This window comes from Ahaetulla prasina, chromosome 4, assembly GCF_028640845.1.
Source record: "Ahaetulla prasina isolate Xishuangbanna chromosome 4, ASM2864084v1, whole genome shotgun sequence".
NCBI classification, from domain to species: domain Eukaryota; kingdom Metazoa; phylum Chordata; class Lepidosauria; order Squamata; family Colubridae; genus Ahaetulla; species Ahaetulla prasina.
This window is the reverse complement of record NC_080542.1, coordinates 102,355,475-102,382,409: the sequence shown is the minus strand read 5'-3', so window position 1 is coordinate 102,382,409 and position 26,935 is coordinate 102,355,475. Positions and strand designations below refer to the sequence as shown.

General features: G+C 35.9%; 1 protein-coding gene across 1 annotated transcript in view; it reads right to left on the bottom strand.

The window, feature by feature from the left end:
- The window catches only part of JAZF1 (JAZF zinc finger 1), a 161,503-nt gene that overhangs the window by 66,167 nt on the left and 68,401 nt on the right, over positions 1 to 26,935 (bottom strand). Inside the window, exon 2 of the mRNA XM_058183484.1 lies at positions 14,418 to 14,490. Coding sequence (XP_058039467.1) covers positions 14,418 to 14,490 — 73 coding nt within the window. The remainder of the gene's footprint in view (positions 1 to 14,417; positions 14,491 to 26,935) is intronic.

The window sequence follows — 26,935 nt, the reverse complement described above, 5'->3', positions numbered from 1 at the left end:
TTTGAGCGCATGTGCTAAAATAAACCTCCCCCCGAAAATAAGCCTTCCCTGAAAATATTTAAACGTAAACTGGAAATCAAGTAAGATGGCAAAAGGGCCCTATCTTGCTCCACGAGCCCTAAAATAATAAGACCTCCCCCAAAATAAGACCAAGTGCTTATTTCAGGGTTTAAAAAAACATAAGACAGGATCTTATTTTTTGGGAAGCATGGGTAGTTTTAAAATGAACCAACATTTTTTATTTTTAAATTAATAAATCTACATTGTACAAATAAGAGCCAAAACAGGTACAAAATTTTGCCAAAAAAATAATTTACAACATATAAAAATATATTTGTAACTGAAACAGATCAAACAAAGCAATTGTACATATTTTAACTGCTTGATAATACTGTAAAATGTAAAAATGTCCATAATTAATGTAAAAAAAAAAGCAGTCCCCTGGAAATAACCTTAACAAGCATTACAATAATAAATTCCTGAACTAGGTAAATAAAAAGCCTTTGCATTAAACTTTTACAGATGCAAAGGGAAAGAAAGAGAAGATTTTTTAATCTTAGGATCAGATTCTTGATAGTCTGTAGCTTATGACTTTGACAGGAGAAACAGAAAGAGGGAGGGAGGGAGGGAGGGAGGGAGGGAGGGAGAACTAGCTCTTTATATAAGAATCACTAGTTTCAATTGGGATTTGGTTAGTGAAGACTTTCCTAATGTAATGAAACATGAGAAGGAAGGACCAAAATAGTCTTAATAGTATTGTTCTGTACGAGGATCAATTGGACAAGAAGAAGAACTGAGAACATCCCAGGAGACATTTCAGTAAAATAAAACCTTGACAACATCTGTCAGTTCTTTTATTACCTATGGTTAAATTAAACTTGGTATGTTCATTCTTCTGAAGAGCATGTACTTTGAAAAGAGACCAATTCCAATCATTAATAAGCAGTTACTTTTAAAAGGCTTTAAAACTGTCTCTCATTTTCAGCAACAACTTAATGTTACTTTCTCATGTAAGGTCAAACACATTAAAGTTTGTGATTCTGAATGACGAAGTATAACTCATTCCCAGGTTCAATGTTGAAAGATGTCTTTTTCTTAAGACATTACTTCCTAATACCTGCACATTGGGATGCAGCTATCTATGTCTATCAATGTTAATGAAATTAGGTCCCAAGTGATTAATAGATTGTTTGAAATGTACAAATCAATTTTTTAAATTTATTGAAAAGGTCAGTCTTTTTGCGTAACAACAGAAAAGGAAGTATGTGCAAAACTCTATGTACTGGTCAAGAGAATCGTTGGCCATTCCAAAGTAATTCGTCATTTCCAGAAATAAATTTCACAGCCAGAACACATCTGGAACAGTACTTTCTGTTCCAGAAAATGTAGTTCCAGAAAATGACAAACTGTCTTGGAAGAACAGGCTCTGCATATTCCAGGAGGAAAAAAATGGAACTTCTGAGGAACATCAGAACATTCTCTGACTAGAACAAAGTTTTGTACATGGGGAGTTTTTGACAGGAAGCCTGTGAGAATAATAGAAGAAGTAATAATTGTGCAACAGGGCTCAGACAATGCCCAGTGAATACCATATTTAGTTAAATGTAACGTTTGAAACTATGTGAGAGATACTATTCAAGACATTTTAAGAGGCTACCGGGACAGACATTTCCATGCAATGTGGAATTTTCTCTTAATAGAAATGTTTGAGAAAGCACTGGATTTTTAAGAACTACAAAGTACTATTTTGTTTACCAATGGCTGGGACCATCATCAGAAGCATGAAGGGTGAGATGGGATGATTGTATACCTGAAGCTTCATAATTTTTATGTACATCATGATACATGCAGAAAAGGGGCAGAGTTTCGGTTGCATAACAACATCTACAGATGACACCTCTTCAGCCCAGTGAATGCCTTTGGTTATCACCATACAGATTTCAATTATATAGCTCAGGTGGTACGAATTTGTAAAGTTTTAAATATATTCAGATGAAAATATTAGCCAGAAAACATTTAGCCTCAAAAGAAAGCATATTAACTGTGAACAATTAGCACACACACCTCATGGGCACGCAGGGATGAAATTCAGCCGGTTCTATCTGGCTCGGATGAACTGTTAGCTGCAGCTGCAGGACACTCTGCCCGCCCATGCAGACATCATTACGTCTTTTTTGTGTGATGATTTTCAGCCTCTCTGCATGTGCAGAAGGCTTTGCGCATGGGCAGACAATGGTGCTTGTGGCGCGCGCATATTTGCAAACCGGTAGAGAAGGTAAGTGAATTTCACCCCTGGTGCATGCGTACTACATACACGCATTTCAATGAAGAATTTGGAACAACTGACACCTAGTGAAGTTTACTGGATTTAATCTGGTTTTAGATTTTTAGGGCATATAATCAGTGAATAAAATGAATTCTTCTCCAGAATATTATATAAATTTCCTTAACTTTCCCAAGTTTGATTTTCTTTAGCTATATTGAAGCAGCTAAAATTGTTGTGGAATTATCTATTTTAGCTTTTTCTGTTTTAAAATTCATATTCTTTCAAAGCCTGTCTGTACTTCTTTTGGTGAATTTAATTATATTCAATCATGCAACTATTAAACCTCATTCCAGCGTGCCTCTAATAAGCAATCGATTCTACATTTATGAATTATATTAATTATTTACCCTTCATTTCACACTGAAGTCTTACAATTTGGCATTTGTCAAATATAAAGCCTGATTCTTAATTTACTTGCACTATTAACATGGAAGTACTGAAAGCTAAATGAGTCAGGAAAATAGCATTGCCCAAATGGGTTCCTATAATGCCAAAAGTGAAGCTGGTTATAGCATGGCACAGATGGGTCGGATGGAAGTTGCCAAATACTTTGTTCATCAGCATTTTTATTCTCAGGATGTTGTTGTTGTTGTTGTTACGACATGTATCTTTTAATTGTAGAAAGAGGCAGGCAGGCAGGTTACTGCTATTTATTTGTACTTATTTTATTTTATTTATATCTTCAGGGCCAATCTGATCTCAAGGAAGTGAAGTTCCATAGGGCAGATAAAATGACAGAAAACTCTTTCATCCTAGATCCTGCCATATAACATTCCTTATGAGACCCATATACATTTCTTATGCCAGATTTCATGGAATGGGCAGAAACTCCCAGAAATAACCCAGCCCTATGCCATGAAAGGTTTAATAGGCAACCATCAGGACTCCAAATCTCACTGATGGTCACCTATAAAGCCTTTCATGGCATAGCCAATAAAGCAGTCAGTGAAGCTCAAAGAGTAGAGGTGCACATGAAGGATACTCATAACTGCTCATGCCAGAGCATTTTAAAGCAGCTGCAACTTTTGGATACTCTTCAAGAGCAGCCCAAAATACAGACATTGCAGTAATCCACTCAGGAAGTGACTATGGCATAAATGATTGTGAAAAGAGCCTCCCAATACAGAAAAGGGTGTAACAAGCACACAATACATAGTTGTGGAAAAGCCCTCTCAGCCATGGCCGCCACCTATTCTTTGAACAGGAGCTGTAAGTCCAGGATTCCCAAAATACCCAGTGGTTTTGTTTAGGGCAATGTCATACCATCCAGAACTGCCTCAAGTTTTGCTAGGGATGAGCTTGAGAATGAAATGCTCCATTCAAATCTACACAACCTTCAGAAACTGAAGTGGTTGAGTAGCTTTCTTGACTTTTGTTGAGCAACAGGTCAGAAGCTTCCAAAACTTCAAAGTACTTGTACCTTTCTTCTGGTATTAGTGCTTTTATCAACTCTTCATTATTAAGTTCGAATTCATCATCTTCAACCATTTTTCCTGACTTATCAGCAACTGCTTCACATTTGTGAATGCCAAATTACATTCCAATGTATTATTATCATATCTGTGGAGATTGTCTCATTTTCTGTAAAAAGTCATTGATATTGCAATACCAGTTGATACACAAATTGAAGAGAAACAGCTAGAAAAAATAACGAAATATCATGATTTACATGAGTTGAGCGATTGTAGAGGAAGAAATCAATGGTTGTACCAAAAGTAATATAAGCCCTTGGAGCAATACCCAAAGAGCTGCCTTGATACATGGACTCCTGAATTTATTAGACCTGAATATTCTGACTTTGCAAAGATCCACTCTACTCGGAACTGCCCAAATACTTAGACATTATTTTAACAGTTCTTAGGTCCTTGGTTAGAACCTGAACCATTACATTTTTGCCAGTGTCAGACTGCCACTGTGAGTCGAATTGAATCTTAAATAACAACAACAGCAACAGCTATAAACTTTCTATAAATTGCATCAAACACCATCGCCCCCAAACTACCAGCCCAGCTATTGAGTCCAATTGATCATAGAATCAAGCAACAATTCTAAAATGATTCACAGAGCCCAAAGTCTTGTATCCAGTAATCTGTGGAATAGTATCTCTGAATATCAGTAGAGTATCTTGGTTGATCATAGTATATTTCTACCCATGTTCTGGCACATTTCTGAGAGATGAACACCCCCCCGCCCCTTGGTGCCCAGCCAGCTTTTATATATGTCAAGTCAGCTTTCTCATTCATGATATGTGGCAGTATAGTGTTTTTTTCTGAAGGAAATCATTTGCCTACTTGCTATGTTTAATATATTATCTCTATTTCTCCAGCTATTCAGGAAGCAGATTAAAGAATTAAAATACACTGAAGAAAAGTTGCCATTATTACAAAACTTGCAGTGCCAATCAATTTTTTTTTGCTGAAGTTAAACTTTATACACATGTGCATACAAATCAGCTGTTGCTTGCCAATTATCTTTGTGTAATGGTGGGATGAAACCCACAAATGGAACATACAGCTAGAGGGATATAAATTATTTAAAAGAAATAGACCAAATAAAAGAGGAGGTGGAGTTGCACTATGTATAAGAAATAACTACATTTCTACAGAAATAGAGCACAACAATGATGAAAATTATCTTGAATGCATTTGGGTCAATATTAAAAAAAAGTGGAGGGGGAAAATGATATTGCCATAGGCCACTCAACCAAACAGAGGAAGTAGATGAGCTTTTTGTTAGTCAGCTAACTAAGGTATGTAGGAAGCACATCACAGTAGTAATGGGGGATTTTAACTACCCTGACATCAACTGGGAGACAAACTCTGCACCAAGTGGAAGATCCAACAGGTTCCTAACAAACCTTTATTTCTTATTTATTTTTATTTATTTATTTATTTTGTCACAACAGTATATATAAGCATAAGCATGAGGTAACTATATAATATATAAGCATATATATGAGTATAAGTATGAGATAACTATATAAATTGGATATAATGAAAGGAAACAGTAGGACAGGAATGGTAGGCACGTTTGTGCTCTTATGCACGCCCCTTAAAGACCTCTTAGGAATGGGGTGAGGTCAACAGTAGACAATTTTTGGTTAAAGTTTTGGGGATTTTGAGTAGATACCACAGAGTCTGGTAATGTGTTCCAAGCATTAATAACTCTATTACTGAAGCCATATTTTCTGCAATCAAGATTGAAGTGGTTAACATTAAGTTTAAATCTATTTTTTGCTCTTGTATTGTTGTGATTGAAGCCGAAGTAATCCTCAACAGGAAGGACATTGCAATAGATGATTGCTGATTGCTATGAGTTAAACATAGATCCTGTCGAAGGCGGCGGAGTTCTAAACCCAAGATTTCAAGTTTGGTGGTATAAGGTATTTTTTTATATTCAGAGGAGTGGAGGACTCTTCTTGTAAAATATTTCTGGACACGTTCAATTGTATTGATGTCTGAAATGTGGTATGGGCTCCAGACAGGCGAGCTGTATTCAGTATTGGTCTAGCAGATGTTTTATAAGCTCTTGTTAGTAGTGTAGTGTTTCTGGAGAAGAACCTAGCAGACAACTTTGTTTCCCAAAAGTAGAGTAGGGAACAAGGGGATCAGGCATATTGGACTTAATTCTCACTAACAGAAATGAAATAATAGAAGGTATTGAAGCTACAGGAACCTTGGGGGCATGTGATCACGCAATATTGGAATTCAACATTATGCAAACACAAGTAGTAGAACAAAGTCAAATTAGAGTCTTGGACTTTAAGAGAGCTAATTTCAATAAACTTAGAGAGAGCTTGAGAAGGATTCCATGGATGAGAATCCTCAAGGGGAAAACAACTCAAGAAGCTTGGGAAATTTTGAAAAGTGAGATTATAAAAGCCCAGTCTAGCACAATACCAATGAAGAAGAAAAATAATAGATCTCAAAAGAAACCAGCATGGATGCATAAAGAACTATCTGACAAATTGAAAGACAAAAAGGACAAGTATAAAAAGTGGAAAGAGGGGCAAATAATTAAGGCAGAATATCAGCAAATAGCCCGAGCGTGTAAAGATGAAGCGAGGAAAGCCAAATGTCAGGCCTGGAAACCATACTAGGCCTAGGGTTCCAGACGATTTTTCTGGAATCTTGACAGTATTCCAAAACTCCTAACTTTCTTTTGCTTAATGGTATCCTCTCCTCCGCTCAGAGGGGGCCCGTTAGGGGCAGTGCCGGGCCCCAGCCTCCGCAACCTCCACAGCGGTGCAAAGACCCAGCGAAGATGGAAGGGTGGAAGTAGCGCAGAGGCTGGAATCTAAGGACTTAGTTGAAATCACCTACTTCCCATCGGAAGATACGACTCAAAAACCCGAAGTGGTAGAGCCTACTTGTCAGCTTGCTGCACGGCCCAAAGACTCCGATTCATGGGTAAGCTGTCGTTCGGGAGAAAACATTTCCCCGGGGCGGAATGGAGAGCCCCCTCCCTCTTCTCAACCTCAATGGAGGACAGTAAAACCCGGAGAATCGGGAGAGTCACTGGATTTGGACCTGAGAAACCCCCTGAAATCCCAGTCCCTACTGGACCTCTCGGAAACTTTTGAGTGTTTGGAAGTGAGGCCTCGTATAAGCTCAGCTCACCCAGCTCAAGACCCTTTGAGTTTAGCTCAGCCTAAATTCACCTTCCCTCCTACCAGAGAGGGAGAAATTACTGAAGCTTGAAGCCATTCCGATGAATGCAGGAGCACCTCCCTTCCCTCCTTCAGACGGCAGGGAGTTCCTAAAAGGATAATATCCGACAGGGGTGTTCAATTCACAGCCAAGTTCCTACGGTCCATTGGGTCGTCTCAAGGTCTTAGTTCTGGGTTCCATCTGGAGACCAATGGGGCGGCTGAAAAATTGAACTCGATGGTGGAACAATACATACGGTGTTATGTAAATTACCAACAAGAAAACTGGTCAGATTTGTTACCATTTGCAGAGGTCGCATATAATAATGCTGTACACAGCAGCACGGGGTTAACCCCTTTTCAAATAACCACTGGCATGGACTTCGTTCCAATGCTTTTACTCCCCGTGCAACCCTCCACTTTCGTTTCCCTAACCGACTGGATGAGTTCGTTGAAAAACGGGTGGGAAAATACAAAAAAGGCCTTAGCTGTAACAGCTCGAAATTACAAAGCCCAATCTGACAAACACCGTTCCCTTCAACCCCCTTTTTGCATTGGGGATAAAGTTTTTTTATCTACTAAGTATCTGAGGTTGAGAATACCCAACAGAAAATTCGGTCCAAAAATTTTGGGTCCTTTTCCTATTGTAAAGATTATTAATCCCGTTACCGTCCAACTCAAGCTCCCTAGAATGTTGGGGAAAATACACCCGGTATTCCATAGCAGCTTATTAAAACCTGCTAGACAATCTGGACTGAGACCTCAACCTGCCGCTCCCCCACCACCCTTGATAATCCAAGGTGAAACCCACTATGAGATCAAGAAAATCCTTGACTCTAGACTATACAGAGGTCAATTACAATATTTAGTCCACTGGAAGGGATATCCATTATCTGAATCTACTTGGGTCAAAAGTTGGAAAGTAAATGCAGACAATTTGATTAAACAATTTCACGACACTTTCCCTGACAAACCTAAAAAACCTCTTGGAGGGGGTAGAGGGGGGTAGAAGGGAAGTGTGGACCACCGACACTCTTCTTTATTAATTCTTTGTTTTCTTTCCTAGGATATAGCTTCTTTTCCAAGGGGGGACGCCTGTCAGGCCTGGAAACCATACTAGGCCTTAGGGTTCCAGACGCTGCCACATTTTTCCCCTGAGGGGAAGAAGGGGGGTTGAGGGGTATGGTAACATTCTTCAAGCGGTCAAGGTTGGATGGTGTTCACATCTGCAGGAGGAGTGGCGGGAAGATATTTGAATGAACTGGGAGAACGTGGGACCATGTGACCAGCAAAGGGGTTAGGGGGGTGGGACTCTTGGGGTTTGTATAACTGGGAAAAGAATCCGGAAGTTCAGTTTTGGAATTTCACTCATCGTGTGCCAGTTTCCTTATGCTAGTAAAGAACTCTGAAAGACAATGGCTTCTGAGTTTTTTTATGCAGAAGAGGTTTTTCTGGAACCTTGACACTAAGGCTCACAATGAACAAAGGCTAGCGACAAAAGTAAAAAATAACAAAACAAAAAGCTTTTTCCAACATGTTAAAAACAAGAAAAAAGTCAAGGAAACAATTGGCCCATTGTTGGGAGAAAATGGCAAGAAGCAACAGGGAGAAAGCAGATCTACTTAACTCATTTTTTGCATCTGTCTTTACACAAAAAGAAAAAATAATCCAACCTATCAAAAACAGTACCACAAAAAAACAGATTAGGAACACAAGTCAAAATAGGGAAAAAATGGTAAGTAAACACCTGTCTACCCTAGACGAGTTCGAATCACCAGGACTGGATGGATTATACCCCAAGGTTCTGAAAGAACTGGCAGATGAGATCTCAGAACCATGGAACTATATCTTTCAAAGATCCTGGAGCACAGGTGAACTGCCAGTGGACTGGAAAAGAGCTGATGTAGTTCCCATCTTCAAAAAAGGGGGGGGAAAAACAGATCCAGGAAACTACACACCTATCAGCCTGACCTCAATACCGGGGAAGATTCTGGAAAAGATAATCAAGCAACGAATCATTGAACACCTAGAAGCAAACAAAGTAATAACCAAAAGCCAATATGGGTTTGTTAAAAACAGATCATGCCAGACTAATCTTATTGCATTCTTTGACAAAGTGACAAATTAGTGGACCAGAGGAATGCTGTCAATATAATTTACTTGGACTTGAGAAAAGTATTTGATAAAACAGACCATAACCTACTACTAGATAAAGTAGAAAAATGTGGGTTAGATAGCACCACCACCAAAGGGATTTGTAACTACATCCACATGGAGGGAAGTATGCAGTGGAGTATCCCAAAGCTCTGTTTTAGGCCCAGTACTTTTCAACATCTTTATCAATGACTTGGACAAGGGGATAGATGGGGAACTCATCAAATTTGCAGATGACACCAAGCTGGCAGGAATAGACAACACTCCAGAAGATAGGCTCAAGTTACAGAAGGATCTTGACAGACTTGAAAATTGGGTGCTATTTAACAAAATGAAATTCAACCGTGAAAAAAGTAAGGTTCTACATTTAGGCAAAAAAAAAAAAACACCACCAAAATGCACAGGTACAGTATATGTGGTATCTTGCTCAATAGTAGCAATTATGAGAGGGATCTTGGAGTCCTAATTTTTTTTTTTTGTTTACATTTATACCCCGCCCTTCTCCGAAGACTCAGGGCGGCTTACAGTGTATAAGGCAATAGTCTCATTCTATTTGTATATTTTTACAAAGTCAACTTATTGCCCCCCCAACAATCTGGGTCCTCATTTTACCTACCTTATAAAGGATGGAAGGCTGAGTCAACCTTGGGCCGGGCTCGAACCTGCAGTAATTGCAGGCTACTGTGTTCTTAATAACAGGCTTTTACCAGCGTGAGCTAAACCGGCCCCTAATGGACAACCATTTAGATATGAACCAGCAGTGTGCAGCAGCTGCCAAAAAAGCCAATGCAGTTCTGGGCTGCATAAACAGAGGGATAGAATCAAGAACTCATGAAGTGTTAATACCACTTTATAATGCCTTGGTAAGGCCACACTTGGAATATTGCATTCAGTTTTGATCACTGCGATGTAAAAAAGATGTTGAAGGGTGCAGAGAAGAGCAACAAAGATGATTAGGGGACTGGAGGCTAAAACATATGAAGAACAGTTGCAGGAACTCGGTATGTCTAGTTTAATGAAAAGAAGGACTAGGGGAGACATGATAGCAGTGTTCCAATTATCTCAGGGGTTGCCACAAAGAAGAGGGAGTCAAACTATTCTCCAAAGCACCTGAGGGTAGAACAAGAAGCAATGGGTGGAAACTAATCAAGGAGAGAAACAACCTAGAACTAAGGAGAAATTTCCTGACAGAACAATTAATCAGTGGAACAACTTGTCTGCAGAAGTTGTGAATGCTCCAACATTGGAATGTTTTTTTTCTATTGGCCATTTTGATGAGCAGATTGTCTCTCAGTGTGATATGAAAAAAGAGCTACTTTCATGAGAGATGGAAAATGCTTCATGAAGGGATGCAGGAGAGAGAAAGGGATTGATTTCACAAACATACTATATAGCACGCAACTGTTAGTTATCAGAAGAACACTGAATCTTTTGTCCAGAAAGCAAAAATAGGCATGCTACTTTATTATCCTATCCTATCATAATTAAATTAAATAATCCTAATTACATATGCCTTTAAATTGGGAGAAAGAAGAAAGGAAGAAAGAAAGAAAGCGTTTAATTTTCCTTCCTTCCTTCCTTCCTTCCTTCCTTCCTTCCTTCCTTCCTTCCTTCCTTCCTTCCTTCCATCCATCCATCCATCCATCCATCCATCCATCCATGATCATTGAAGACAAACTCTGCCTTCTGGTTTTTGAATAAAGCAATAAGCTTCTGGAAATTGGTGTCATAAATCTGAAATAAATCTCTAGTTTTCTATACTTGAGATAACCAGATCTGGATTTATTCTTATTGCATGAAAAAAATTTCTTGTTTAGATTAATTAGCCAAATTTTGTTATTTATTAGGTATCCATGTGATGGTATTTTATGAATAAAACAGGGGTGAAATGCTCCCGGTTCGGTTGAGATTGTGTGATCCAGTAGCGATTGGAGCGGGTAATTCAGAGAACTGGTAGCAAAAATCCCTGGGCCCCCCACCGCCCATGCCTCGCTGTTCCTCTTCTCTGCCCCTAAAGCTCTCGGTGGTGATATAGCTGCAATCGGCCTTAAATGACTGCTGCGGTGCTTCAAAGGGCCGCACTACAGCTGATCAGTGCTGTAGGCAGCTAGTAGACCGGTGCCTCTATTTTTAAAGAAGGTAGACCGGTGCCTCCCAAAAAAAAGGCAATTGGTAGACCAGTGCCTTTATTTTTAAAGAAGGTAGAACAGTGCGCTCCCAAGTTTTGTATACTTTATTATTTTTATTATATCCATTCAGTCACCTGACCACCAAGCCATGCCCACCAATTAAGCCATGCCCACAGAACCAGTAAGGAAATTTTTTTGATTTCACCCCTGGAATAAAGGCTATGTTTTCTTTTCATGCTTCACAAAGTTTCTGTTTTCCCTCCTTCATAGTGCAAGCTTACAAATTATGGTAACTAGACCATTTGTGCCAGTTTAGATTGTCACTGCATCTCTATCTAGCTATCATCTATCTATCTATCTATCTATCTATCTATCTATCTATCTATCTATCTATCTATCTATCTATCTTCTTTGTCTCTCTCCATCCATCCATCCATCCATCCATCCATCCATCCATCCATCCATCCATCCATCCATCCATCTACCTACCTATCTACTATCATTTATCTATCTAATCTACCAACCAACCTACCCACCTACCTAATTTGGGGACCATCCAATTCATTCACAGTGACTCTAGGTGGCATACAGTTAAAACTATTTATGTCAACTGGCATAATTGTAATTTAAAAAAAAGATTTTAAACCCACAAAAATTATAAGTATGCACACATATTGAAAATGAAAAGAAATTAAGGATTCACCAGTTCTTTCTATTTCTCTAAGATGGAGGATTTATGTGATGTTTATGAGTGTATGAGATCTTATTTTAGCCTCATTTGTAAGAACTGTAAACTCAGAGCTTATACATTATATAATGTACCCCAGTTGTTGTTTTTTTTGGTTTTTTTTAATTTACATTTACATCCCGCCCTTCTCCGAAGACTCAGGGTGGCTTACAGTGTATAAGGCAATAGTCTCATTCTATTTGTATATTTACAAAGTCAACTTATTGCCCCCCCCAACAATCTGGGTCCTCATTTTACCTACCTTATAAAGGATGGAAGGCTGAGTCAACCTTGGGCCGGGCTTGAACCTGCAGTAATTGCAGGCTACTGTGTTCTAATAACAGGCTTCTTAACAGCCTGAGCTATTATGGGCCTGTTTAATCATCAAGTCCAAAATTTTAATTATATCAATGCCAAAGATAACCAACTTCATTCTAAACAGATTTTAATTCTAATGGCTATTTTAAATAAGTCTGGAAGAATATGAAACAATATACATATAGAATAGAATTTTTTTTAAACGTAGAAATAGTACTATAGGTATTTTGATTTGCTAAACCACTGGCTAGTTTGCAAAAAAACAAGGCCTTCTATTGGAAGTTATTTCACAGTAATTTTCTCTTTCTGATATACTTTGCATTATTTCATCTACTGAAATTAGGCGTCTAAACATAAAAACATGTTGGCAACAGTACCACAACTGAAAACATTTTACTTCTGTTAAAACGTGCTATTCTCCTCAGACCTGCTCATCAAACAACTTTTACATAGGAGGCAAATGCCACAAAAATGACTCAGATATTTTACATGTAAACTTACCTGCCTTCAGAATGGCAGCATTCTTCATAAAAAGAAAAATATGGATTAATCTTATACATGAAGAGTGGGCTTATATTTCAAGCATTGGCCTTAAAAAGCCAAAAAATGCCAACCATGTTCGAAAAAAAAAAAGGTCAACATAAAACATACATAAGAACATTTGGGAGAAATGTTGAAATTTTGAATTCTGTATTTGATTCTTCCACAATAAATTCTAACAACTCTCTTGTTCTTTCTCTAGAATAATTTTGCGATAGGAAGTGAAGATATGATTAAGTAGATAAAAACATAACATTGTTAGTTGGTCACTATCATACATTCAGGCATATACATATACATAAGTCTAATCTAATAGATCTAATTTTATTTTTGCATAGAAAACCACAAATGACCTGTTATTCCCTTTGAAACAATAAATAATCAGCCTTTTAAACAAAGTATGTGTAGAAAGGAAAACATATTGATTTTATTTTATTTAAAAATTGGGAACATACTAAGTTCTAATAATAGGAAAGACAGTAAGATGCAAATAGTGATATGAAATGAACTTTGTAAACAAGAATATCCAATTACACTACTATGAATGACATACTTTACAGTGTATAGCTATGATTAAAAATAGTCCCAATCACATTATATTACTGGGAAAGGTCCCAGAATTTGTTCTACATGCTTCACCATATGCCTTAAATGAGTTGGCAGACTACTATTTTAACATTTCATTATGATTTAATTCCATCCTTTTCCTTTATATTTATTTAAATATAGATGCATTATAGCACCTGATCAAACAGACCCTAATTTCCAAAAATAGTTTTTCAATGCTTCAAATGCAAAAAGTCTTCTAGCATTTCTACAATGGAATGATGATACCAAAACATTTTTTCCCTTTTTATTTCTTTGAATCAAAGCCACTGAATTTTGTTCTGTGGTAAGCAGCTTTTTTGTCTTTTAAAAAACTTAAAACCAAGGCATTACTGAATATCTTTCAGAATATTACAAATATTGTACCAATGAACAGGAAGTTTAGGTCAAAACAGGATATTCTAAATGGACCACTATCAAGGGTGTTCATAGATATGTGTGTGAAAAACAGTCAAGACAGGGACCACCACTAACATGCAATCAAAACCCCCTCTCTTTTTCTTTTTAATGTTGTAGTGACCATATGAACTTTTTTGATTCCCTCCCTTCAGGAAAAATACAAATTTGTGTTAATACAAAAAATCTATAAGCAAGCAAGCAAACAAACAAACAAAAAGCAGAGAAGCAATGTAGGCCATGAAAGCTATTTGTAGGCCATGAAAGCTATTTCTGATCTTTTTGTCAGAATTCCCTGCCAAAATACTATATTTTCCCCCTAAAATCAATGTATTCTAATAAACTCAGCGGACCTATTCATTTTTTAAAAAATCCAATAAAATCCCCTCCAAATTTAGAAGTAACTGCTGGCGTATGTTTGGAACAAGCTACATTTATGCAGCTTCAGAATTATAGGCCTTAGCAAAATTATTTATATTCCTGTCCCATTTGAAATTTATTGCAATGAGTCCCTTAACAAGCAGACATTATAAAAACTTACATATATTTTAATTTATACACAGAACAGCTTACCTATTAATGTAACTGAGAGCAACGTATGTGGGTTGTTGTAATTCTTGTTTTTCTAATACACGTGGGTCTGTATCTGGAATTCAAAGTATACAAATAGATTTTGTTGACTTACATCATGCACACTTGATACCTTTTTTCTCAACTAACATGCAGGGTGGACAAAGACAAAAACGTATTTCCATCTATGGGAGGTATCCCACATACTTAGATAAGCTTCATTAGCAAAGAAAGGGAGTATGTGTAAAAAGGTCAAGAATGCAAAACATACTGGTGACTATTTTTTGTATTAGCAGATGTTACTAAAAGAGATTTGCTTATTACAATGGTACATCAGACAAAATGTAATTATCGATTATTTAAGACTTTTGACTCTTAATTTGGCACTATTGCTTTGGATGGTGTTCAGAATTTGCAATAGTGCATTACTTCTAAGGGAAAATTTAAAGTACTAATATGATTCTTTATTATAAACATACAATATAAATTGTAATAATTATGTGATGGTAAATAATAATAATAAATTAAGCCACACTATATTTTCCAAACTCCCTCCCTCTTTATTTTCTTCTTTCCTTCCTCTCTCCTTCTCTCTGGTTGCAAACTCCCCATTTCCCTCTGTTATCCTTGTTTCTCCCCATCCCCACCACATTTGCATATGTAAACTAGACCAATCCCAGGCTAATGTACAGCTCAAACACGGGTATGTTTCTGCTGCCAAAATAGCCTTTTGATATTATAATTAGGAAGCAGGAGCTGAGAAACCTGTTCCATCCCAATCAATTGTGCATGCTCAACTTAACATTTATCCTCTTAACTATGGAATTCTTAGCAGCTTTACTTTACAAATACATTTTGCTTTGGTTTAAACACTTATCCAACTTGCTCAAAATGTCCCCATGAATCAGCTCCTTCAGATTTCCTGCCCCTCAACCCCAAACTTTATAAAAATTTCTGGTTTTCTTTTATATAGAGCCCTTCTTTCTTGCAAAGCAGGCACCCAATGATCATTGAATAAAGTTTGGTCATTTCTCCTCCGCATTGAACTCCTTTCTTTAGATGAAAATTCCATGACAATTTCAAGTGTCAAAAGTTTGCAAGCTGCAGAAAAAGCCACATAATTTTTAATAATGAAAGGAAAAAGCACAGTATCATCAACACTTATAGGATTCTTAAAAATAGCTATATGGCCAAAACAAACAAGCCAAAAAGCATATAGCTGCACCATACTGTTTCAATATATTACAAAATGCATTTCTATATTATTGAGAAATTGTACATCCGATTCCGCTAAATAATGTTTAGTTTGGTTACCTATAGAATGGTTTGATTTCTTGGGAATACTGGAAAAACACATGATTCAATGAAAGTAAGAGACTTCAGAGTTTTATTGGAATACAGATGGAATTGCATTATCTGTTCCACTAAAAGTGATTCTATTTTTAACTAAAAAAATCTGCTTCAGTTAATGAGACAGAATAGTCTAATTTAAAACCTCTTCCAAGAAAGAAATACCACTTTACTTGCATTATTATTATTTTTAAAATTCTTTTCAGTTCCAAAAGATTGTCTGTAGATTACTATCTAAATCTGAACTTAAAATTAAAGTATAAAATTAATGTGGTCCAATGGCACATTCCCATTTGAAACGGAAAAACAAAGAATAAAATCATTTATCTCCAAAATTGATTTTCCAGTCTGAAAGAACAACTATTCTAGTAAGAGCAAAACTTGTGTGCTTGTCTTATCATTTTGCAATACAAATGCAAAGCAGAATATTTGAAGCCATAGATTGGGTCATCAAAATCACAAACTTATTGGTAATGACATGAAGTGATTTAAATGAAAAGGAATGTCTGTTTCAGCAAATTGGTTTTGAGAAAGTATGTTACCCTCAACATGAACTGTGTGAGCTGTATTAGGGATTTTCATGGGTCACGTTAGAAATTCTCCACAGAGTTACAGGGCTAAGAAATTTCACACAAATACTTTGAAGCTTGAAGTCCTCTCCAGATAATCTTTATTTCTGTTTTCATTGTCCAAGTGAATACTGTAGGCCAGTAGCAAAGGACAACTGACTTTTATAAGCCAAAATATCTGAGCAAGAAGTTAATATTTTCTGCTTTTAGACTGTTCTATTCCAATGGAAGACAGTCGATTATTAGCTGACAAAATGAGAAATTTTACAAATTTATGATTGTACAGGTAGGATTTTTACTAAACTTCTTTCAATAGTTTTGACTATTCTATATTTTGACAAATACCAGATTGCAACAACTCTCAAATATTTTTTAAAGACTCAAATTTTGGTATTCTTTCAGGAATAAGTGACATGTTATATTCAAATGTAATTAAATCAAAAGCACCTTACAGAGACTGATACTACAGAGAAAAAGAAAGAATGTACAACCCTCACTATTTTTTTTAACCAGATTATAAATTTCAAGAATTTGAAGGATAGTTTTTACATATACAACTGTAAACAAAAAGAAGAAAAATCAGCATGCAGTTAATGTGCCTCCAAGGTCGTATTGCCAAAATTTGGCAGTAAATTATTAATTTTTTGAGTAATTTTTCTTCCAAAAGGAGAATTCCAAAAGGTCCTAAAGGAGCATTACATCATTAGATCTATAAATTAAATGAAAATTTCTATCCCACATTTTTGTGGTCATTATATAATTGCCATACTATTTGATTCCAGATACAATGCAGTCATGGAGTTTATATTAAAACTGTAGTGACTGCTTCTTTAAAAATATAAAGGTTATGGTGACCATTGTGTCCAACTAAAGATGAAGATGAAAAAGGCAAAAATGATTATTCATAAAATTATTTAGCATTTTTCCTCTTTGAGTAAATGGATTAGAAATGTGAAAATATCTAATACATTTAGTTCCCAAACTTGAGTGTCTGGAATTTGATGAGCCAGCAAAACAAAAAGAGCACACGAACGAACATCATCATAATCAACAACAAAAAATATATATTAAAAAACCCACCTTCCTAAATCTAGCATTGAATGCCTACACTTTTTAATCTTCCAGCACAAAAAAGACTGCTAACCTAAATTTTTAATGGCATTGGTATAAGGTCTGGAAAGATTACCAGCAAATGACTGTCTATGGGAAATACCAGCAATGGCCACATTAGGAGCTTCCCAGGGATTTCCTGCCTTCTCTCTTGTTGACATCCTTGCTTATATCCTGCCCCTCCTCCCCCATAACAGATGGCTGGTCAGAATGCCAACTACATATCTCTGCTCCCATTTCTCTCATTACTGGATTTTCTCTTTTGTGGACTATGTTACCACCCATTCTTCCTGTGTTTATCCTTTTATATTTATTCATACATGTCCCTTTCTCTGGATCGTCTACCATATTCTACCATTTCACAATAACTACCAGATATCTATTAAATGCGAAATCTGGTCTCTGTTTCTCCAACTTGCAGTAAGTTTCTCATAGAAGCAGAAGTAGAAGGAAGAAGTCAATTACTGAAAAAAGTTTTTATGAAAAAACTTTCATACAAGACACAAATAGCCTAAAATAGACATATAAAAATGCTAAATCCAGGCTTTCAGCTTTTCTTAATTAGGTAGTATAATTGAAAGTAGCCTAAACACATTCATATGAGACACTGATAGCCCTCAGTTTAGCATGTGAGGCAATTATTAAGTGGGTTTTGCCCCATTTTATGACCTTTCTTGCCACAGTTTTTAAGTGAATCACTGTAAAATTAGTAACACTGTTGTTAAATGTGACTTCCCCATTGACTTTGATTGTCAGGTTACAAAAGGTAACCATGATCCCGAGACATTGCACTTGCCAAGCGTCTGAATTTTGATTACATGACCATGGGGATGCTGAAATAGTTATAAGTTTGAAAAATGGCCATAAGTACTTTTTTCAGTGCCGTTGTAACTTTGAATGTTCACTAAATGAACGGTTGTAAATTGAGGATTACTTGTACTTTGGGGTCTTAAATATATCTCCAGATGAAAAATATTTTCCCAACATCAGTCACAAATCAAGATGCTTTCCAACTCTAAAGATCTGTATTTGGGAAAAGCAATACTCTTAAATTAGCATCCACAAATAAATGCATGCAAAAACAGCCACAGCTCTCATTTATTCTAATTAGGTCAGTTGTTGATCACCTTAAATCACTTGCTTCCTGAGTTAGTGTTAATAGCTCATTATTTTATTGTTTTCACTGCAATATTAAGAACTTGTACACTACCCTTTACTATTAATCTAACAAAAGTTTCAATGCTGATCAAGTATTAAAGCAGCAAAAATAGAATTTTAACCATACAGAAAACCAACAAAGAGAACTGTACATTAGTCTCCCACCATGTATTTTAAAATGTTCACTCTGAAATATAATAATTTAAACTACTGATTTGTATACAGAATTTAAATAAGATGGATTTGATTTGACTAATTTAAGTTTTCTTCATAATCTGTTTTAAGATCTGAGGTTTTTCCAAATAAAAAAAAACTAATTGCATGACCATTTTGTTTCTAAATGTGAACTGGAGGAAGTTGGTACACTACCAGAGTGTACCCCATGTCTCCCTTCCAAACCCTTGCTTTTTATTTTTTTTATACTTGTAATCTTTTTTTTATAATTATTAAATGTTCATGTTCTTGTGATGCAAGATAACCTGAACCACATTGTAAGATTTAGTCACCTGAACCACTTGGTGGGCAGCAAATAAATTCAATCAATCCATCAATAAATAATAAAAAGAGATGTAAATGGTTTAATTAACTTTTTCCCCAGGAATATTTCTCCTGTTTTGGTGAGTGCAATGTAGGAGGTTTAACATGGTTCTTTCTATAAACTGCCTGCATCCTTCTCCAATATTGATCACATGACAATGAAGTCACCAATCTTCTGGCCAGCTGGGGACAATGCAAATTTCATTACCACCCAGTCTTCAATTCACCTTCACGGTTCTGCCTACTCAGCAATCCAGCTTTGTTTTATATACTCAGAAGAGCTGTGTCAGTTGCACTGCAAAACAGTCTGAGGCCACTCATATTTAAACTTCAGCAGCTTCCTCAGAAAACTTGCCTGGTGCCTATTAAAGGAAAATGGCATCTTTTTAATGTGGTTTTAGTGAAGCTGCATCCTGAGTTATTTCTAAATCTAAAGGCAGAACATTTGCAATGGTGTCCTTTGATATATGGATACATTTGCAGCTGAGCATGATGTAATCCAATCAATTATGGATTGTTTTTATATTTAACAGATTAACGGAGTTGAAAGGGACCTTATATGTCATCTAGTCCAATCCCCCCACTCAAGCAGGAGACCCTACAGCATTTCTGACAAATGTCAGTCCAATCTTTTCTTGAAAGTCTCAAGTGATGAAGCTCCCACAACTTCCGAAGGCAAATTGTTCCATTAGTTGATTGTTTTCACTGTCAGAAAGTTCCTCCTCATTTCTAGGTTGACTCTCTCCTTGGTCAGTTTCCATCCAGTATTCCTTGTCTGGCCTTCAGGTGCTTTGGAAAACAACTTGATCCCCTTTTCTCTGAGGCAGCTCCTCAAGTATTGGAAGACTGCTATCATGTCTCTTCACTAGACTAGCCATGCCCAGCTCCTGCAACTGTTCTTTGTATGTTTAGCCTCCAGGTTGCTCTCCTCTGCCCTTTTCCTAGAGTTTCAACATCTTTTTTATAGTGTGGTGACCAAAACTGGATGCAGTACTCTAGGTGTGGTTTCACTAGGGCATTATAGAGTTATTTATCTATCTATCTATCTATCTATCTATCTATCTATCTATCTATCTATCTATCTATCTATCTATCTATCTATCTATCTATCAACAAATACAAGAAAACAAGTAACAGAGTAAACACAAACATGGACACATGAAAACTTTTGGCAAAAAAAGGATATAAATTGGCAAAACAGCCATAAACACATAGAATGATTACATATAATTGGGAGCAGTAAAACAGGGATGGTAGGCATGCTGGTGCGCTTATGCATGCCCCATTAGGGACCTCTTAAGAAACACGAAAGGTTCACAGTAGACAGTTTATGGTAAAAAGCATGGGGATCAGAGAGACTAACAAAAGGATCAGGTCGATTGTTCCAGGCATTTACTACTCTATTACAAAAGTCATACCTACAATTAGAGCGAATTACATTGAGTTTAAATCTATTGATGGCATTATTATGGTTGAAATTGAAGTATTTATTTACAGGTAGAACGTTTTGGTAAATAATCTTATGAACTAAGCATAGTCGAAATGCAGATGACATAGTTTGAGGTTTTCTAGACCTAAGATTTCAAGCCTGGTGGTATAGGAAATTTTATTTTGAGCAGAAAATTTGAGAACTCTTCTAGTAAAATATCTCTGGACCCTTTCTAATGTAATGATGTCTGAAATACAGTGAGGGTTCCAGGCAGGTGAACAGTAATCAAGTAGAGGTCTGGCAAAGGTTTTATATGTCCTAGTTTGGAGAGTTTGCATATTGGTTTGCATATATGTTTGCATATTGGCTTATTTCTATTGATCTTTTTACCTATTTTGAATCACCCAGAGTCAGTGAGAGACAGCCTTGCAAATCAAATTAACAACAACATCAAGAACACCTCAGACTTAACAGTTGTTGATAAGAAAGAAAAAAAAAGGCTGGATAGTGGATGTGGCAGTGCCTGGAGACAGCAGAATAAAAGAGAAAGAACTGGAGATGATAACAATATATAAAGACTTACCAATAAAAACAGAATGACTATGGCAAAGGCAAGCAAGGGTAATATCAATAGCATTGGTGCCTTGGGAGCAATCCCAAAACAACTGGAGCACAACTTGAATACCATAGGTATTGACAAATTTGCCATCAGTCAATTGGCAGTTTTCCTTGGAATAGCTTCCATCCTGCAATGATATCTGTAACACTGTCAAACATCCAGATTTGGTAACACTGTCAAACATCCAAATTTGCCTCTCCTTGGTAAGGATTCAATAGGTAGACAAAAATGCCCAACCCAGTCTGAACACCTGGCTGACTGTGCGATGATCAATAATAATAAACAGGATAATGATTATGATAATGTCACAAATATTCCTAAATTTCATAAATTTCAGAAAAGGACAAAATACTGTGTGGCAAAAACATTACATTTCCCTTCTAGCATTTGTCAAATATAATGAAAGAAAACTTGCCTTTGCAAAGTCTTCCTAAGATAATCTTTTCTCTCTGCCCCCCCCCTCTTTCATATAGCCAACCAACTCACAATGGCAACTCATGCACAAATAAAACTCCAAATACAAAACCCCATAAATTCCTATCCCCCAGACAACAACAATCAAACAAATCACTTGATGAGCTTCCTATCACTCTGGAGTTCCCATATCTATTGGCAAAACCATGTCTTCACAGCCTTTTTAAAAAGCATCAGAATAGGGGCCAATCTTATTTCCATGGGAAAGAAAGAGCAACAACATGGCAAGGCCCTTCTTCTTGAAGGTCTAGATAGATCTTCTTAAGAGAGGATCTACTGTGGTTTCCCACTTTGGTGGGTTGGGTAGAGGTAACTGAAAAAAGATGGTCATTCAAATAACCTGGTCCCAAGTCAAATACTGGAAGGCTTTAAAGGTTGGTTGGCCATATGAGAGAGAGAAAGAGGGAGGGGGGGAGAAAAGATTATCTGAGGAAGACTTTGCAAAGGCAAGTTTTCTTTCATTATATTTGACAAGTGCTAAAAGGGAAATGTATTTTTTTTGGCGGCACAGTATTTTGTCCTACTCAGAAATATTTGTGACATCATTAAAACAATTATTCTGTTTATTATTATTTATTATTATTATTAATCAGCATCTTGCATTGAATCCAGAAGCAAGCTGGCAACCAATGCAGCTTCTATATGAGAGATGACGTGTGTGAATCTAGACTTGCACAAAATTATGCAGGCTGCCAAAAGAAAATTGCTTTTAAAAGGCCTCACATAGAGCACATTTTCTATGAAATTCTCATGGTTAGAGGAGCATGTTGTTGCATCTATTAATATAAATACTGTCCTATCTTTCACTATACAACTGTTTTCCAACAGCTAGCAGCTGCCCGGAAATTAAATCCCAAAGTCAGATATTGAAAGGGAATTTTTTCCTACAAGACTAAGAAATATGGACAGCCAGAAAAGTATTCAAAAAGATAAGTATGAGAATACTATAGCAGTAGTAGCTTCTATGACAGGGGTGTCAAACTGGCGGCCTACAGGCAGGATGTGTCATATGCCGGCCAAGCCTACCCCAGCTCTGCAAAGTGAAAAAAGTCATGAGATGGCAACGTGATGCTGTGAGTTTGACACCTGTGTTCTATGACATCTAGAAATAAAGAAATACAAAATAAATCCTCAACCTTTGAAAACAAACAATTTTGCAAAGTAAATTTCAGTACAATATTACTCAAAATTGTATTGCTATTTAAAACTTTTAAATTACGACAAAGTGATTGTATTTTAACAATTTTCTGTAGCAGACCTCCACATATAATACAATTTAAAAATGCGATTCTCTTAAATGTGAGTTCTGACAAAAGACACCCTCTGCATCATTGCAGAAGTTTATCTCCCTGTTTTTCCATTTATTAATTTTTTTCTGCTCTTCATTAAATACAAAAAAGCAATTGCATTTGGTGAAGAACAAGCAATAGTAAATACTTATATTTATAAATACTTATACATGTACATGTACATGATAGACTAAATCAAAGCTACTTCTTCAAGCCAGCATTAGTTTAACTGGTGCCGGTCCTATGCTGACATCTTGTGGTCAGCAATTCTACAACATAGAAAATAGAAATACCATTTCTTACCCACACAAAAACATACTATTTACCCACATGGCAATTTTTCCTGAAATTACGTTTTGCAATAGAGATCTGTAATAGCAATCTATCATTATTTCAGCATTAAAGTATATATTGGCAGTTGCGCTTACTGTCATTTCTACTACAGCTTTTCTAATGTTTCAGTTCAATATAAATTTATGGTAGGATTAAATCCCATTAAATTTAATTAGATTATATTGAATAACAAAGTTACCTTAAATTTTCTTGGAGCATAGTTGCCTTCATCACATGCATTCAAAATTGAATTGTCTTACAGAAAAAATATATATGGTACCAATTTCTTTAGGGAGAAGAATAAAAAGAAACAAAACATATAGCGTCATGTTGGGTGTATTTTTAACAAAAACCTAACAATCAGAAGGTGCCGGAATCCTGGGACATGTTTAGAAATACTCTGTAATAGTGAATCCTAGATTTACTTATGTGAAAAACTTTAGCTGAATGGAACCTGGTTTGCTGGAAGATCAGTTGCTAGTCTTTTCCTTTATGTGAAGCATCATATTGTCATCAGGTGTTTTTATCTTCCACAAGAAAGCTAATCTTTTAACATTGCTCATACGCACTGTTCAAAAGAGCTGTTTTACAGTGTAAGACTTCAAAACATTGCACCCATATTGTTTAAAAGTGGTTTCCACTGAATTTTTGGGGCATTTAGGCTTAAAAAGGATATGTTCTCAAATGCATCCATGAATTATGCACAGCCATTAACAGCCTTTGGATGATGGGAGTCCAACTTATACCTCAAAAGGTAGCAATTCCACAACTACATCTACTAATATATTATGTACATTCATAGTATATTTTGTTACAGATTCTGAACTAAATTAGATTACAAATAACTATGTAACACTGAATGTGATATTGAATAACTTGGACTATCTTCATTGTGGTCCTTCGATTAGTAATACAAGGAGACTTATGTAGGGACATATTTGTTTGTCTGATAGCACAGTATTGTCAAGATGATTAAAAATTACATTTTCTTTTAACGTTATAAGAACTACCATTACAATTGTATAATTATTAAACTCCTGGTTGAAATTATCACTGTTTCAGTGTTAAGGCCTATAATATTGTAAAGAATTACAAACAAATCCTAAAATGAGACACAAAAAATTATACAACTGAAAGCAATCTGCAGCATAAACTGCAAAGATAGCAGTTCAAAAAGTTCTGCCAACCATTTCCAATTACAGATTTTCTGAAAACAAAAGAGATGTAGGGTGCTGTGATGAGAAAAAGCAGTGTATACTCATGTTAATCATCTCTAGAATAAAATAATAAGGATTTGTTAGGAATGTTTGTTAGGAATATACCTAGGTAAGTAGTGTTTACTGATTGCAGCTGTCATTGTACATGACATGGTACATATTTTGCAATAAACCAAAAATATAATACATTTTGGACTTTTGTTTTGTCATGCATTCATTGCCTAACATCTTAAATCTTAAAACATCTTAAAATAACTTTCCAATAACTTTCACAACTTTGCATTGTTAAAAGAAAGCAGCCATTTCTTCCTACTTTAACTTAAAATATGTCTATCTCTATTTTTAAGCTAAATATGAACTTCTAATCTTTTTTCTAGAAGTCTGCTCTTCATCATTAGACTGCATGCTTTTATTTATTTTTTTAGCATCAGACCATATAATAAACCATAAATCAAAGTGAACAAACCACATAACATCTACGCCCAAACCAAACAAATGATATCATGGGCTAGCCAAATATACGAACTCAATTTTCTTGTACTATTAATTCAGTGAAGAAGTCAGGCTGAAACTTGTTTATGTACAAGCTTGCATGCATGCATGCATACATACATATAACATACTTCTGTTTCAGGATAAGCACCATTATATCAAGTTCAGTAAAGAGTGAGGAGAACAGAGAAATCTCAACTAATGAATCCATAAATGTAGGTTATCTGCCATTAGTCATTTTAGTAAAATGATAATATAGATATAATGATGTCACTGCTAACCACAACCCTTCATACTTGCATCCTGATGTCATAATAAAAAATAGCATTTTTCCCCCACTGGCAGACTTCTGTGCATTCAGATGAGCTACTTTAGAGCAGCCTACTGGGCACACCCTTCTCTGTGGCAAAAGAGTGGGAAGACTTAAAAGTAGAAGTGAAACTGTTTGTAAGAGCAAACAGTGAAAAGGCTGGTATGATACCACTTGCAAGTACAGTTACATATATATTTGTGTCCAATGTCAACATATTGTCAAGTAGAAAAACCCAGGTCTTCCATTGTGAATACGTTTTGACATTTTTTCATAAATGGAAGAGTTGAAACCTGCCAAAATGGAAAGATTGAGAATATACAACTTGAATATGTGCCCTCAAGCCTCTTTGGGAAAACTCTAAAAAGAATGACTGTAGAAAAACTGAAAAAAGATCAAATGATGTCAGTTTTTCTGAAGCCCAGACTGGATGCAATGATTGAATAATTAAGAAAAATGATTCTATATCAAACATTACCATTCAATCACAATTATTATGCCACACTATGTGGTTTAGTTTTGTTTATATGTGATCGTGACACTATATTATTCATAAAACCCAAGTATCTTTATTTGCAGATATAATATTCATACATTGGTATGGAGCTTTGCTACAATAATGCATTACCTAATGAAATAAATAAGTTAAAAATATGGCACATTTTTTTCTCTAGTATCTGTAACAATCTGTCTATATTATGACTTTAGCTGAAGTCACTATTAAATTGATGTTTACGTAGTAGGCGTATTCTGAGAATATATATTTTATATATATATTTTAGGTCCCAACAGCAATGGGGTTTGAATAGGTCAAACCACAGTGTTTTCAAAAGAGCAAGACTCACTGATAAATCAAAAGAGCAAGACTCACTGATAAAAACTAACAAGATAAGAGTTAACCTCCTGCACTTGACCATCATAATTAATGACATAATGTTGTCAAACTATTCTGACTTTTGCATCTTTCCATCACAGACACCTTTCATTCTGCTTGATACAAAACGTACTTGGAGCATTGGGTTTTCTCTTAACATGGTATGTTACACAGTTGGACTTCAAGGTTTTTTATAGGCATTAACAGAATGTTTATGTGTGACAGACACTCCAAAATGAGAATCTGTCTGAGGGCAGTCTCCCAACTATTATATAAAAATAGTGCTATAATACGGTAGCAGCCTTTATTAGCTTACAATTAAATTGCAAGTATAGTCATTATTATAACAATGAAAATGCTCAAGCAGTGCATGAAAGAAAGTGTTATGTCTTAATAAGGCAAAATAAGCAAAACTGCAAGGTATCTGGATTTTGCATTTTTCACTGATTTGTGTGGCTGGTTAGTAATGGTGGGATTATGGAGTTATCAAATACATCAAAGTAATTTTAATATGTTGAAACAGTGCATATGTATGTATAGATTATTGAAAATTGTTTCATAACTACTATTTTAAATAAAAGCATTTCATAAAAAGTCAGATGACAAGGAATAATAATTGTTTAAATCTGCATTTATCAGCTTTGATTTATCTTAGAATCATGGCAGTCTATTCAAATTTAACATTGTTTTTTTTTTTGTCTTTTCATTCCCAGATCTATTGCTGCTTCTGGTATTTCAGAGGATGGAAGTTTTGCACAAA